Here is a 17,252-nt window from a genome sequence, read left to right as displayed (position 1 = left end):
AAAATGCATAACCAATGTCTAAGCCTTTCCACGAGAATTACGATAATCCACGGAGATGCTACCGCACGTAAGGCCTGCCTTTACGGTAAAATGAAGTTAAAGCTATCAAGACAACTGAATTGTCTCGCCTTCCTAAAATGCTGCCGGGATAACCAGGTAATCCCAAACTGTGTCAAGTTAAAGCACCATTTCTCTTCGCAAAAGGCTCTTCATATTTATAACCGCACCAGCCAAGCTTTGCTCGGGGAACAAATCGCTACGACTCGCCGTTTCCTGAATGATGCTAACTTAGCTATCAAGGCACTCGAAGTTGACCTTTCAAGCACTTTAAGCCATGAAATTTGGTCTATTTTGTAAAACATCTCGTGCACTGCTGCAGAGAAAAAATTTAAAAACGTACGAGATCGTCACATCAAAAAATTTGAAATTTTAATAAAGAACTAACTCGAAACCACAACTTCCTACCGAAATGGTAGTCAACCTTTCGTCAGTTAGTGCTAAACCTGAAGCACTCTACACTCTCTCACGTGGCCACAACTTCGCCATTGCACCCAGATGAATGCCTGCTGAAGATATTATGATACGAATTGAATGCGGGATACGACACCTTCCAAACCACGTCACCAACGATATTAGACTGGATGTGGCTTGTGTTCTGACCAAAGCAAAACCACCAAAAACTAACTTGCCCAGTAAGGAAATTAAATCTCTACTAGAATTAAAGAAAAACAAGGAAATAATAATCACCAAAGCGAATAAAGGGAACGCCACAGTATTGCTTAACCAAAAGGATTACACAGGTAAGCTGAATGCTCAATTGTTAGATCGGGCTACTTACCTCCCTATCGAGTACAATCCCACCAACTCACAAATTAGAAAACTCCACAGGCTCCTTAAGAAGGTCACTTCTTGGCCTGTAGAAGTCACTAACAAATTAAAACTGTTTAACTCCATACCCCCCCCCTTTTTTTTTGGACTCCCAAAAATACATAAGGAAAATGTGCCATTACATCCCATAGTGGATGGCATTGATTCCTCCACATACAAACTAGCTAAACATTTGGCCAAAGCTCTCTCACACTATACTAGCAACACACCTTCACACATCAAAAACTCAGCCCACTACAAAGCCAGCATAGAAAACCTTACACTCAAACGCACTGACATAATGGTCAGTTTTGATGTCTCCTCCTTATTCACAAATGTCCCACTCAAAGAATCCTTAGAGCTAATCCAAGCTAAATTTCCTCCCGATATCACAGCCCTATTTCATTTCACAATGAACTCAGGCTATTTTGTTTGGCAAGGAAAATTCTACAAACAGATAGAGGAGACAGCCATGGGTTCTCCACTCTCCCCATCCTTGGCCAACTTTTATATGGAGACTTCTGAAGAGAAAGCCTTAAACTCTGCCCCACAAAAACCAACCATATGGCTTTGCTATGTTGATGTGTTCGCTATTTGGTCACATGGCCTGGATACACTCCTCTCCTTCTTAACACACTTAAACATCCAACACCCTAGAATCAAGTTCACCCTGGAAAAAGAGAAAAACAATAGCCTCCCCTTCTTAGACACACTAGTCACCCACCAGCCTGATGGAACCTTGGTTTTCTCAGTCTATAGAAACCCACATATACAGATAGAAACATTCACCAACAATCTCACCCCCCCCCTTCACAACAATATGGAGTCATTAAGACACTACACAACAGGGCTAAACTTATCTGTTCAAATGAAAATGCCCTAACCACAGAACTAAACCACATTCTCAACACTTTCTCATCCAATGGCTACCCCCCCCCAAAAAAAATCCAAAAAATATTGAAACCAATAAACCACAACCCCCCCTCCCCCACCTCACAACAAGGATTACTATAAATCCATCACCATACCTTATATCCGAGGCACCTCGGAAAAAATTACAAAAATTCTAAAAAAACATGACAACTTCTTGTTACAAACCATATAAAAAATTGGCATCCCTTATCCGCTCTACTAAACACCAACTCTCCTCCCCCCCCCCAGACCTACCTGGTGTATACCAGGTCCCTTGCAGCTGTAAGCTGTCCTACTTTGGCAAAACAGGCAGGACAGCTAATATCAGAATTTCAGAACACAAGGACTACATCCGGTTTCACCAATACAGCCACTCTGGTCTTGCAGACCATGCGCTGGATACCCGCCATAGAATACGGTGGAAGAAAGCCACGATAATACACCGTAGTAAATTTAAATACGAAAGGCTTTTCATGGAATCAGCCTCAGCCCTAAGAAACAATCCAAACCTCAACAAATTTGGTTGCATGAGACTGCCCCAAATTTGGGAAACCTACATCAGAAGACCTTCAGCCCAATCAGCCAAGAACACCAACATTGCCCACTAGGGGGCACTATCAGGACTTTTAGGAGAAAGAATAGCTTCCTGCTTCGTCCTCATTTACTGTTTGTTGTGCCTGCGTGCAAGTGTCTTGTTTTTAAGTTCCTGTGAAAATGGCAACGTGACGTTGCCGAAATATTGGATATTAAAATTTATTTTAATGTATATCCTAGTATACGTTATTTCCTTAAACCATTTAGTAAAAATGTTTAATTCAAGTAATTGATGTAAACTAAGAAAACATATAAACAATGAAACAAATACACAGAAAAAATTATAAAAATTACAAATTGTACATAAACTTCATTGCACATAATGCATAAATGTTTTAGGCAAAATAAAATAAAGTGCATATTTTAATCTTTCATAGCACAAGGATTTGAGAATTGGTTAATAAACATTGGTTTTGTCATGTAATCACCTTGTGCATTACTACAAAACAGTAGAGTAATTCTATCTTTGAAAACTTTGAATCCAGACACTGATCTTTCATTTTTCGAAATATAGGTACGTTTTTGCATTTTTTTCCAATATGACCCAGATTCATCTGCATTGAACACCTGGTCTGCACTATAAATGTTTATAAACTTTGAGAGCTTTTTGTTTAATAAGATTTCCATCCAAAGGAATTTTCTTTTGAGTGCAATCTTCTATCCAAAGCATTAGAGATTTCTCAATTTTTTCTATTAGAATATCGTGTACACGAGCAACGCGCATGCACTTACCGTTGACCCAGCAATAACACTTTCTCGAATTTTATGTTCATTTTGTGATTGTTGAAATTGTTGATTGATTTAAATTCAAAGTCCTTGTAATAACTCCTGGTTTTTCTCCAATTTTCAGTCGATCCATGATTTTAATTTTTTCTTTGAGAGAAATGAATTTTCTTTGCAATGTTGGTTTTTCCCTTTCGTTACCGTTTGTGGCCATTACTATAAAAATAAATTTTTCACATAAAAAATGCATTACATATTAATTATGTAACTCACCAGAAAATAAAGTGCTCAGCTTGAGATTAACACACTTATGATTTTTAATGCGCTTTCCTGGCAGAAAGCTAAGACAATTTTCAACAATAAACATTTTATATGGTAAAAAATTGGCATACATGCATGCTAAAGGATATTTCTTCTAATATAAATTCGTTACTTATAATTATATGTGTGTGATATGGGCAGACACAAATTTAAGGAAGATAAAATTTGATTTTCAAGTCGCATGGTGAAAAACATATGAAAAGATAAAAGGTTACTACAATTTGTAGACTGTATTTTTATCAAAACTGCGTTGTATAAGTACCACATTATATGAGGATTACCTGTATATATATAAGATATAAATTAAAGATGCCAAGAAATTATATTCTTGGTTTTAATCCTTTATCCAAGTAAGTAAAACCAAGTAAAATCATCACCAAGTAAGTAAAACAATGTTTTGCACATGAATGTTTTACTTACATGGATAAAGGATTAAAACCAAGAATATAATTTGTTGGCATCTTTAACTTATAGTAAAACCAAGTTAAAATCCTTTCAACATATATGTATGTATATATATATTGTATGACACCTACCAATGAATGGCTGTTAGTTATTATATGTCATAAACATGTACACTGCTTGGAATGAAGTCACCGGACACCCTCATGGACAAGGTGCATCGGGTCATGTATATCATGTGTTTGTAGCCAGTATAAATTGGAGGAATATGATGCTTCCAAGTCAGTGCAGCTGCATCTGGGTGAAATGGCTGCAAGAAGGGAATTGATGGAGTTTGAAAGAGACATTGTGATATGGCGCCATGTTGGAGGCCTGTCTGTTTGGAAAATTGTTGATAAATTGGGCCATCCCAGGTCAACGATTGGTGATACTATACTGAGAAAGAAGCACGGGGAGTGGACTGCAAGTGCTACATGCGGTGGACAACCCATCACACTCACCTAATGTGACTGTAGGGTGCTACAAAGGATAATATGTTAAAACTGCCATTCGTCACCCAATCCCTTGAGTGCAGAATTCTGGGCATCTACTGGAACTCGATTCTGCACAAAAACATTTAGAATAATTGAGGCTCACAACATGAGTTTCTGTGGTAGGACCGCAATATGCAAGCCCCAGATTACCCAAACCAACATGCAGCATTTTCTTCAGTGGTGCAAAGAGCATGTACAGTAAGATGTGGAAGCTTGGAAAGTTGTGTTATGGAGCAATGAATCAAGCTAAACCCTCTACTGAGCAGATGGATGGATGGGTGTGTCGGATGTCTGGTGAATGTCTCACCAGGCATCTGACACTGTTTTTCCTGGTTTGACCTCAGACCTGTTTGTGGTGCCACAAACAATGAACTCCGAGAGATATCTGAGCATTCTGGATAATACAATGCTTCCTACATTGTGATTTTTCTATGGAACTGACCATTACCTCTTTCGGCAAGACAATGCACCATGTCATAAGGCTGCTGCTGAAATTGTGTGGTTGGTGGACATGAACATCATCACACCTAACTGGCCCTCCACAGAGCCCTGATCTCAATCCTATTGAACAAGCGTGGGATATTAGGTGATGACAAGGGACATCCACTCCAATAGTCCAGGACCTCATTACATGGTTACAGGAAGAATGGCCCAAAATTACTATGAATGACTATCATACACTTGTGGAAAGTATGCTCTGCAGGAATGCTGCAGTCATCAGAGTGAAAGGAAGTCCCACATCTTATTAAGCTGGGTGCAATGGCTGTTTGTTTCTCACACCATGGTGTCTGTTGACTTTTCCAAGCAGTGTATGTGCTTGTAATTTTTATAGATAAATGTGTGTGTGTGTGTGTGTGTAATTTAGCTTTTTTTTATTTTTATATTTTACAATTAATATAGATAAATATTTCTCATGATGGAGCCTCCTCATAGATTGTGTTATATATATAAAGGTGATCACTCAGAATTCACAATCAGGCATACCCTGGGCAACGTTGAAATTCAACAGCTAATCCTTCAGCTACTGGAACAATCATGCGAACTATAAATCGGCCTTCTCCAAGCTTTTAAGACAACTTCAATAAATAATGAAGGACTCTCATCCAAAAAGGAAGTTTTTAATTAGCAGACATGTGTGATACACGCAAATATGATGTTTTAGTTATCCAGGAGACACATCGAGGAGCAAATAGCAGTAGACCAAAAATTCATGGTATAAAATTAGTAGCTGAGAGACCACACAAGCAATACGGTAGTGTTATATTTGCTAAACCAGACTTGGATATCAAATCTATACATATGACATCCCATAATAATACAGAGATATTAACCATCGAGATCAAGTCCTGCACAATCACATCGGTATATAAGCCACCTAATGAAGATTTCATCTTCAAAGAACCTGCCAACTTTAACGCCCAGAAGGTTAAAATAATACTCGGAGACTTTAGGTGTCAGAGTTTAACGTGGGGGCTACAAAATGACTGACAGGAACAGTGCTGAGCTGGAAAATTGGGCTGAGAGAGAAGGACTGAAGCTGATCCACGACCCCAAGTTAAGATCATCATTCAACAGTGGAAGATGGAGAAGAGGCTATAATCCACAAATTCTTCACAAGTGACGAAAATAGTAGAAGAGCTGATAGCAAGAACTCAGCATAGACCTGTCACTTGTGAAGTCAGAGCCATTATCAATCCAGAAATAGTACCTTTTAAGCGATGGTTTAATTTTAAAAAAGCAAGATGGGACGGATTCGAGAAGGAACTCGATCAGACAGTAAACACTCTTGAAGCGGATCCAATAACTATGAAGAGTTCGTGAATACCATCAAAATAGTATCTCGACAGTACATCCACAAGGGTGCAGAATTCAATACATCACTGGGCTTAATGAAGACCAGACAGAACAACTAAAAGAATATAAAATCAGATATGAAGAGGACCCTTCTGCAGTAGACATAATTGAGACAGGCAAAAAAATGATGCACAAACTCACGAATGGTAGAAAGAAGAAATGGATGAAGCTACTGCAGGATTTGGATATGAAACAGAACAGCAGACAAGTTTGGAAACTGGTGAAGAATTTAAGCAATGACCCAACTAAAACTCCAGTTCACGTAACAGAGGTCACGCCAAACCAGATTGCTCACCAGCTATTATTGAATGGCAGGACAGACAAGAAGATACCGAAAACCAATCTTACGCGTATTAAAGAAGCTGGGACTAATTTATTAGCCTCTCCGTTCTCCGAAGAAGAACTAAGAAAAGCTATATGTCACCTGAAAGATAATAGAGCTGCTGGCCAGGACGACATTCGGACAGAACAGATAAAGTGTTTTGGTCTGGTAACCATCCAATGGCTGGTAAAATTGATGAATAAGTGCAGAATCTCAACAGTTGGCCAAATTATGAAGGAAAGCTCAAGTGGTAGTTTTACTTAAACCAGGAAAGGAACCTACAGAGCCAAAGAATTTTCGCCCTGTTTCTCTCCTCTGTCACTTGTATAAAGCTTTTGAATGAATGATTCTGGAGAGAATAGCAGCAAACATTGACGACAAACTTATACCCGAGCAAGCTGGTTTCCGTCCCGGAAAGTCCTGCTGTGGCCAAATTCTGAATCGCACGCAGCACACTGAAGATGGTTATGAGAAGAAGCTTGTGACTGGAGCAGCTTTTATTGATCTTTCAGCAGCATATGACACTGTTAATCACAAGAAATTGTTGGTCAAGCTCTAACCAAACGATGAAAGATTTTCACCTCATGAATGTAGTTAAAACCATGCTCCAAAATCAACGATTCTATGTAACTTTGCAAGCAAAGAAGAGCAGATGGAGAAACCAGAAGAATGGTGGTTTACCTCAAGGCAGTGTATGCTCTACAATATTTATACTAACGATCAGCCAACCCACCACAAGTGAGGAGGTTTATTTATGCCGATGACACAGCTATATGCAGTCAAGCAAGGAGTTTTGAAGAAGTTGAGAAGAAGTTGACAGAAGCCTTAGAAATACTCTCCACTTACTATGAGACCAATTGCCTGAAGTCTAACTCAAACAAGACTCAGGTTTGCGCTTTTCATCTGCGCAATAAGGAAGCAAAATGCCAGTTACCCATTGTCTGGAGAGGAAAATACCTCGAACACTGCAGCAACCCCAAATAACTTGGAGTTAAGCTGGATCGTACCTTGTCGTATAAGATGCACTGCCAGGAACTAAAAGGAAAAATCTATGTAAGAAATAACATCATAAGAAAAATGACCGGCACGACGTGGGGAGCTCAACCAGAGGTACTTCGTTTGACAGCTTTGGCATTGTGTTTTGCTGTGGGGGGCAGTGCGCTCCCCAAGTGTGGGAAGCATCCACCCATGCGAAACACGTGGATGTGGCTTTAAATGATACCATTAGGATCATAACCGGATTCCTAAGACCAACCCCAGTCAACAAACTGTATCTCTTAGCAGGCATAGCACCACTAGGCATAAGACGTCAAGTGGCCGTGAGATGGAGAGAAAAAAGCAGATGACGGAAGAAAGACATCCAATGTATGGCCATATCATCATGGCCTCTTGACTCAAATCGAGGCACAGTTTTATGCAAAGAACTAAACCATTGATCCATAAACTTGAGGAGCAACACACCTTGCTCTATGGAGGGAATCAGTTCAACTTCAAGAAGTCCCCATAATTAAGGAAGAGTTAACCAAGGGATATCACCTACTCTATAGCACCTGGGGCACTCTGAACCATCTTAGAGTGGGAGTGTCCAAATGTAGAAGTAATCTGATGAAATGGGGTTATGCAGATGATGACAGCTGTGATAGTGTAGACACCCAAACTGATGAACATCTTTTATGTTGCCCAAATCTAATCGATGTGTGCTCCACGGATGACATTCTGATGGTCAATGACAAGGCAATACAAGCGGCTGTTTTTGGGATGGAGAGGATATGATTGGTGTTCTGGACTCAAAAAGTAAAGTATGATGTATTTCTCATGAAATGGTGAATAATATAATTCCTCTTAAAGTGTACTGTTTTAGTCTCTGACATAAATGTGTTGATACCATGATGACAAAGAACTGATATGTGCAGCTATATATTGCCTTTGAATTTAACTCTTTTTCAATCATAGTTGTGCTTACAAGACACACAGCGAAATATACCTATTCATTTAATTTAGTTATTCAACATTCCAGGTCAGAGGGATAACAGCTCTCCATTTCTTCCCAAATTCTAAATCTTTTGTTATTAGACATATCCGCAAGGAGATGTGTTTTGCATTATAGGAGATACTGAGATAGGAGCATTGGTAGCTTGCTCCACCTTTGCAACGAGTTGTCCTGGTGTTGTACCACCTTACCCCAGTCCTGAAGATACTTTCAGGTGCAAACTTTGTTTGCTCACACTTGGATAAAGGATTAAACTAATTATATTATAATTGGTCTCATCCTCTTTGCATTCTTTCTATGTATTATCAAAACTCATGTCTAAACCATTTAGAGCAATAGTTCATAAGTTCCTAAAAACATTCCTAATGTCCACATTTCTTATTCTATCTTTCCTTGATTTTGCCAACATTGTCCTTAAAACTTATTTCCATTTTTGCTATCAAAGCTTCCATGTCTCTGCTCCCTAAGACAAAATGAGCAAAAAAAGTAACCTCACTATCTCAAATTAGGCTACTTACACTGTGAAATCTTCCTCAATATCTCCTGATCTAAACTTCCCAAATATTTGAAGTTTTTATTACTCTTGAAGACTTACTATTGAGCCTATTAATTTTTTTATTAACTTTTTTACATTTTTGCTATGATTTAAAACCACATTCTTATTCTTTTGGATAATTATTGTTTTAATATAAAAAAAATTCATATAAAAAATAATTTCTAAATTTCATGTTCAATATATTTTCTTTGAATAATTCTGCACAGCCCCTACTTTGTCTTTTAAAATGACATTCAGTTTCTAGTTCTGGAAGATTAATTTTAATACTGAAAAACTTAAGTAAAATTAATGAAATAATAGTGAACAACATTACCTAAATAGCTCATCATGATTATGAATTTTCCATATCCAAGATTCCTCATCTACAATACTGCAATTTAAAGAGCATGCTGATCCTTCTGATTTCAGTGTTACCATGACATCATAGACTTGTTCTTGATGAAAAAATTCTTCTGACAAAAGACAAGTCTACAAATAAATAAATTTTTGTATAAAATGTATGGAGTAGAAAAAATTAAAGCTGATAACTAACAATAAATGAAAAATTAATCTAATAAAATTTCAATCCAATACAATAATCAAATGATATTGTTCAATATTGTTATTTTATAGGCTTAGTATTAGCAAGTTTTTTTTATTTTGGAGAGGGGAGAGGTCAAAAAGTAAATTATAGTTGAAAGAAATTATATTCATGTTTTTATCCTTTATCGAAGTATGAGAAAAGAAAACTTAAGTTTGCAATAAATATCTGCATGACTAACACTTTTATATACAGCATACATTCTTTTGGATGACCATATACATATTCAAAAAGGATAAAAATAAAAAAATAATGTCAAGTATAAACCTAATTTCTGATCTAGTGAAAAAATTTGTTGAAACTCTCATCTAGAGTATTTCAATAATAAGATGATTACATTGTTTTGCTGCTTGAATATGGAAATATAACTTCTACCATTACTTCAGCTTTGTATCCATAGATCTTGCTTACACTAGTGATTTCTCAATAACAAGCATTCAGAGGATCTGCGCTCAAATGACTGGCAACCATGCTAGTTACTAGCTTGAGCCCAGTTCCAACAAGCTGATAGACCTCTGTTTGCTGCTAAGTAGAGCTAACGTTTGGCATGTGATAGGTAAAGTATAAATGATATATCATCATCATCATTCACAGTTTATTTAAAGTTTTTGAAACCCTTGGGACATTTTTGATTAAAATTGTACCTCTGTAAAGGTGGAAACCAGTCTGAGTAGTGACCCTTCCAATAATATAGGAAATATACTTGACCAAAAGGAAACATGCTGTACATCATGTGACACAGGAACAATCTGATATGAAGACAATTACCTTCTCTTTATAATCCTAGCCTAGGCATGATAAAATTCCATACTTTCCAAAAGATTCTCACCTGTTTAAGATTACCGAAAATTGTGTGTGTGTGTGTGTGTGTGTGTGTGTGTGTGTGTGTGTGTGTGTGTGTGTGTGTGTGTGTGTGTGTGTGTGTGTGTGAGAGAGAGAGAGAGAGAGAGCTAAAATCAAATCAAAATTTTAGCTAATAACTTTATTGTTATTAGCTAATAACCTTATAACCATTACACTTAAGTAAATGACAAAGAATGCATTCGATCTTTGCTACTTGAATATGGAAATATAACATCTGCCATTTTTTTTTTTAATTGAGATGAACGTAAGCAATGCAAAACTGCATTTCTTTCAGGAAGTTAATAATAATGTAACTTTTTCATATAATACTATCATGATATCCTGTACATCTCCTGAGGGTACACATCAGGAATTTGATTATGATGGTTTTTAGTCTACATGTTGAATCTACATAAATTCCTCTGATACAACCCATTATCATTTTATGAAACATGTGGCTAGTATCAAAATAAAGACCAATCCAAACTTATTATGCAGCATTTCTACCTGTAGGATAAAATTTTAACATTTACTAAATTAAATACAAAATTCTTAATATATTAATACATTAATATTGTAACATTATTATTAGGGGTGCTTAAGGGTCAAAGCTGTATAACTGAGAGGAGACCTCCACATAGCCTTTAAAGGAATGCGGAGAACTGACCAGGGCTTCTGACCTAATATCCAATCCTCACCTTGTCGTGGTGCACCCTGTTGGGTATCTACCTGGATACTGAACGAATGAGGATGGGCTGGCAATTTAGGATTTAGCCGACCAAATTGTATTCTTATTGGCTTAAACCAATATACAAAATGATGGTACAACATTACAAAATTTCATGCTGGCTGGGGCGTCGCCTGGTTCCCCCCGTTGTTTTCGCCAGGGAACCAGGGCAAACAGCGAAAAGTCAGCTACTGGAACAAATCCTAAAACACCCTCAGCATCCCCCAGAGTTAAAGATCAGTACTATCAACATACGGCTGAATGGCAGAGAAATGGAACTAGCTGAGGAATTAGATAAATACCAGATCGACATAATAGGGGTGACTGAAACAAAAAAGACAAAAACTGGTGAGATCTTTCTGAGCAATAAATACAAATTGTAATATTCATTCAGGCAATGACAATCAAGGAAAAGTACGGGTAGCCATAGTATTCAACACCAAATACGAGGCTAATCTTCTTGAAAGGCAGGCAGTCTCAAGTAGAGTGATGTGGGCAAATATCAGAATGAGGAACTGGACAATCAGACTTATTTATGCCTATGGTCCCAAAGAAGGCTCTGCACTAAGGTAGAAGTGGAGGAATTTTTTGAGGTTCTAGAGCATAGGCTCCCAAAGTGGGTGGTACCGCCTCCCAGTGGGCAGTGAAGCCTTCTGGGGGGAGGGGGGAAGCTATAGTGGGATCAGAAGCATTTGGGGGCATTCAGGCGGTCTAGGGGTCGGTGGCTCTTTATCGAAGAAATTAATAATATATATTTAAAAATTAATTATTTTCGTGATTTTGCGATTAGATAATCATTTAAAATTTAAATATTGCATTTTAATTCATCTTATGCCCATCTCAGATGATCAATTTTTTTTTATCAATTTTCTATTTCAATTATTTAATAATTTGAAAATTTACCATGTCAGATAGAAATAAATGTCAATTTTCTATGTCAATGAGAAAATAGAGCATGTATATATGTGTGTATAATGGGGGGGGGGGTTACAAAATTTATGTCTTGCAAAGTGGGCGGTGGCCCAAAAAAAAAAAGTTTGGGAACCTATGCTCTAGAGAAAGCTACTGACACAATGAAAAAGGAAAAGTTGGTCCTTGTTGGGGATCTAAATAGCAGAGTAGGAAATGATTGTTAGACATATAAAAATGTTTTGGGAAAATTTGGAGAAAAGAGCATAGCTAATAATAATGGCAAATACCTGTTGGATTTCTGCTCAGGACATGGACTGGTTATTATTGTTCCAACCTAAAACCATGTTCCAACATAAAAATGTGCACAAATTCACATGGAGAGAAGAGGCAAGGAATAAGGAAAGTCTCAGTGACTATGTTAATGTTGATAGTCATGTTTTCTCCCTGGTGCAGGACACTAGAGTGTAGAGAGGATTTGAAATTGGAAGTGATCACTATTTAGTCTTGAGCATGATAAAATTGAATTTCATATTGAAAAGAATGACATGTAAGAGAGTTTTAAAGAGAATAAAAGTTCAGCAGCTCTCAGATGTGAACTAGACTAAAATACACAAAGATTATTGAAAAAAAAATGAGAGTTTCAGAACAAGTACCAAACCTTGGATATTCAGTGGCAAACCTTGAAGAAAATCCTGAATGATTCAGCTAGATAGAGACATGTGGTGAGATTGTCTGCAAGAATAGAAAAATCAGAACTTCATGGTGGACACAGGAAATTAGAGGCAGTGAAGGAAAAGAAGAAAGCATATCAAAAGTTCCTGGCAAATAAGTCAGCTTGTGCTCTTAGAGAATACAGAGACAAATGTAAGAAAGCTAAACAGTGTGTAAAATTAGCTAAACAAAACTCATGGGAGGACTTTGGCAAGAACATAGAAAATAAATAATATTCTGGAGGTTGGCGAAGAAGCGTAAAAATGGAGGAAAGAGCTGTAAAAGAAGTTAGAGATGATAAAGGTGACATGAAAACTGGAGACATAAAGAAATCCTTGAAGTATGGAGTAATTACTTCGAAAAATTGCTAAATGAAACAAGCAGTGATAGCACAGTGGTAAAAAACACTGACCAGGCATGCAGTCAGGAATACATATCCATACTTGAAGTAGAAAAAGCCATCAAAGACTTGAAATGTGGAAAGGCAGCAGGAGTAGATGATATTAGACCAGAAATGCTTAAGTATGGTGGTATAAGAGTCTTACAGTGGCTGCACTGCATAGTTCAGGAGGCATGGACAGAGGGGCAAATTCCTGATGATTTCAGTAGAGCTCTAAGTACCCATATATAAAAAGGGAAATAAAACTGAATATGAGAATTACAGAAGTATTTCCCTGCTGAGTGTTCCAGGCAAGATTTATGCCAGTATACTTGAGAAACGGTTGAGAAGAATTGTGGAAGAAAAGCTTGGTGAAGAACAAACTGGATTCAGGCCAAATAGAGGCTGTGAGGATCAGATTTTCACTTTACGACAAACAGTGGAGAAATCATGGGAATGTAACAAAGATCAGTATTTAAGCTTTGTCGATCTGGAAAAGGCATACGACAAGGTGCCAAGAGAGAAGCTATTCAATATACTACAGTTATATGGTGTCAATGGAGCATTATATCAAGCAATAATTAGTCTTTATTTGAGTTGCAAGTCAGTAGTTAGAATTGAAGGAAGTACAGGAAGATGGTTTAATGTTAAATCTGGTGTGAGACAAGGATGTACACTATTCGTCCCTCTGTCCAGGCTTTGTTATTCATTATCTATATGGATCACATTATGAAGGAAAGTGGTATTAAACATGATATCAGAATTGGAGATGTTAATGTCAGCTCTTTGCTTTATGCAGACGATGTTATACTTCTAAATAAATCCGCTAAAGTCTGCAAGATTCTCTGACTAAATTGAATAACTGTTGTAATAGATATGGTATGTAGGTCAGCAATAAACAGACAAAGAGAATGAAAATAGGCAGAATCATTGAAAATGTCAACTGTGTTGTGAATGGAGAACCTGTGGAACAAGTAAAACATTTCAGCTATTTAGGCACGATTTTTAGTGAAGATGGTAAATTAAATATGGAAATAGACAACAGAATCAACAAAGCTGGTATGGTAGGAAGTCAAATGAATAAATTCATATGGAATATAAGAGAGAAATTAGTCAGAACACTAAATTAGCTGTATACAAGACAGTGTTCAAACCAGTTTTAACTTATGGATCTGAGAGCTGGGTCAGAAGCAAAACACGACCAAAGACTATTGAACGCACATATGAGAGTCCTGAGAAAGATTAGAGGCGTGAACAGATGGCATCAATGGCAATATCATATTAAAAACGAAGATATTAGGAAAGAACTTGACGTTGTCAGCATTCAGGGATGCGTTATCAGAGCTAATCTCAGGTGTTATGGTCACTTGAACAGAATGGGCGAGAAAAGATTAGCAAATCAAGTGTTCTCTGCCAGGTTGGCAGGAAAACGACTCACAGGAACACCAAGATATAGGTGGATTGATATGGTACAAAGGGCCTTAGACTAGGGATTCTCAACCTATGGTACGCATACCACTGGTGGTACGCGAGCCACTGCTGGGTGGTACAAAAACAGATTTGCTTACTGGTACATCTAATATCTTGAATTAAATATAGTGGTACGCCACTGAAAAAGGTTGAGAACCTCTGCCTTAGATGATAGAAATATAAGATCTGATAATGTTGGAGTCTTGACAAGTAACAGACTGATTTGGAGGAAAATTGTAGATAGGAAGTTAGTAATGATGTAAATTTTTCATGTAGTACTGTCATATCCTGTACACCTCTTGAGGGTACATGTCAGGAATTTGATGATGATGATGACATTATTATTATTACATGGGCACCTCCATATACTCTAAAGACTCATTGTGGGAAACCTAAATTGCCCACACAATATCTATCATGCCTCTCCTTGAACCCATTAACAAACGAAGGATCATAACCAACTATAGCAACCCATTGCATTCATTCACCACTCTCCAAGCAAAAAATCTAGCCTTCCATGTTTACTAACCACACTCTTTCTCAACTTCCAGGGATGGTCTCATATTCTGTCTCCCATCTAGCCAAGTGCTGAAAATTTCCCCTACATCAATCCTAAAAAATCATTTAAGTCACATAAAAACGTAAGTTTCTATCATATCCCCCTATTTTCTCCTATCAACCAACTTTTGCAACCCACAAACCCTCAATCTATCCTCATAGGGAACATTCCACAGACCATCTTAGTCACTCTCCTCTCGATCTCTCCACCATCACCTCATTTCTAAGAAACCCAGGTGATCAGACCTAAGCACAGTAATCCAGATGTGGGTGTAACAAAGCCTTATAAAGAGAAAAAACAACTTCCCCTAGTTTGTTCTTCAATAGACAATTCAAGCAGACCTAATCTTTGAAGTCAGTAACTTTCATATAGAAAACTACTAGATTCAAACTGGCATTTTCAGAGAAAAAATTGCTCTTCTCAAGAACATTCAGGCATTACTAGGTAAGTAAGCTAATGTCTTTTATTCCCTCATAGGGAGAGTAGGCAAGGCTATTAAACCTCATCTAGCTTTTGGAGACTGAGTGGGTAGTTCAATCTCCACCAGTAGCCAATCAGAGATAGTTGGCCCATGTCTATTACTAATTATAGGCAGCCACCAATGAAGAGACTGGCAAACAAGTGCTGCCATCTCTTGGTACCTAACCCTAACAGGATATGTTACTGTCTGAAATAATGTGGGTTTTATGGTCAATTTTCTTGAGTTTATTGGATGACAAATCCAAGTTTTCTGGACAAAAAAAACTCCACTGCCTGACCAGAGATCAAATAACTTGGGAACTGTCAAAAAAAGCTTAGAAAAAGGTCCTCCAGTCAGTGACTGGACTCGAACTATAAGGTCCTAACTTCAGGCGGCCTAGCGCAGAGGATGCAAGCACCACTTCCACTGAGCTACTAGATATGCAATGGAAATATTCATGCTGTAACTGAAAGAATGGTATAGACTATAATCCTAGGAAGTGCCCTCTGAGGCTTGCGTTGGCTTGTAATTAATTGGATCAGAGGTTTTAAAATTAGTATCCCAAATTTCAGTAATTTGATGCAACTTTTATTTGATCCTGTGAAGGGAGGGAGAGGGGGTAATATATCCAAAACATGGTCTAGTAGTTAAAAACTGTTATAACAGATATATTGTATAGTGAGCTAGAGCCATTTCTCATATTCTTTGGAACTAGTAGTTGGTGTGCTATCAAATATTTGTTTTCATGGAAAATCCAGACATATTAGTTACACAGAAGTAACAGTCTATTACATATATAATCTTCCAGGTTGTTTATTATTATTTTATTTATTCATTTATTTTTACATACTTGATCACTTCCAAAGTAACAGGCATTTTTGTTGTATCATCCTTGGAAATTATAATACATAAGAAAAATAAAAAGAATAATAAAAAAAATTTATTCTTACTCAGTTCAAATTTTTTTTATAAGAATTGTTACAATTAAAATTTTTAGAGACTTAGCTGTTAAATTTCAGGAGTAATATAGAATATCCACTTCATTAAATAGAAACAAAAAAATTAGAAAATTCAGAGTTTCAAGAAAATGAATTCCTTAAATAAGAAAAAGTATGATCCACTTTCTCCTTGCTCTATTAATATGTTAGGAGCAATGACCTTGTAAAATCTCACGCAATAAGTTATTGTATAACTTATCGTGCTCAGTTTTATAAGGGTCTTAAGTCAGAATAATACATAAGATATAATATAAAGTTGATGTAAAGTTATGAAAAATTAGTTATAATGCATAATATATGTATGATTTGATATTACCCAATTGTGCTCGACACAAAGGAAAAGAACTATTCTTTGTTAAAGTAATGAGTCAGCAGAAAGGTTGCCTACATTAGTAAAGAACAAAAGGAAAGCCCTGAAGGAAAAAGTCAGAGAGACTTGCGAAGGTTAAAAATCATTCATCAAGCACAAAAATGTCGGTAAAAGCGTGTGAAGGTGACATCGACATGCCTGAGGATAAGTGCAAAAACTGCATACTTAC

General features: G+C 37.1%; 1 protein-coding gene across 1 annotated transcript in view; it reads right to left on the bottom strand.

Annotated features, from left to right (window-relative positions):
- RabGGTa (Rab geranylgeranyltransferase subunit alpha) overlaps window positions 1–17,252 on the bottom strand; it is a 268,975-nt gene that overhangs the window by 62,825 nt on the left and 188,898 nt on the right. Inside the window, exon 9 of the mRNA XM_090397695.1 lies at window positions 9,388–9,542. Coding sequence (XP_090253821.1) covers window positions 9,388–9,542 — 155 coding nt within the window. The remainder of the gene's footprint in view (window positions 1–9,387; window positions 9,543–17,252) is intronic.

Source organism: Typopeltis vanoorti, chromosome 9 (genome assembly GCF_054136105.1).
Source record: "Typopeltis vanoorti isolate ZY-2024b chromosome 9, IOZ_Tvanoo_1.0, whole genome shotgun sequence".
NCBI lineage: Eukaryota > Metazoa > Arthropoda > Arachnida > Uropygi > Thelyphonidae > Typopeltis > Typopeltis vanoorti.
The sequence above is the reverse complement of the archived record's forward strand: the minus strand, read 5'-3'. Positions and strand labels throughout refer to the sequence as shown.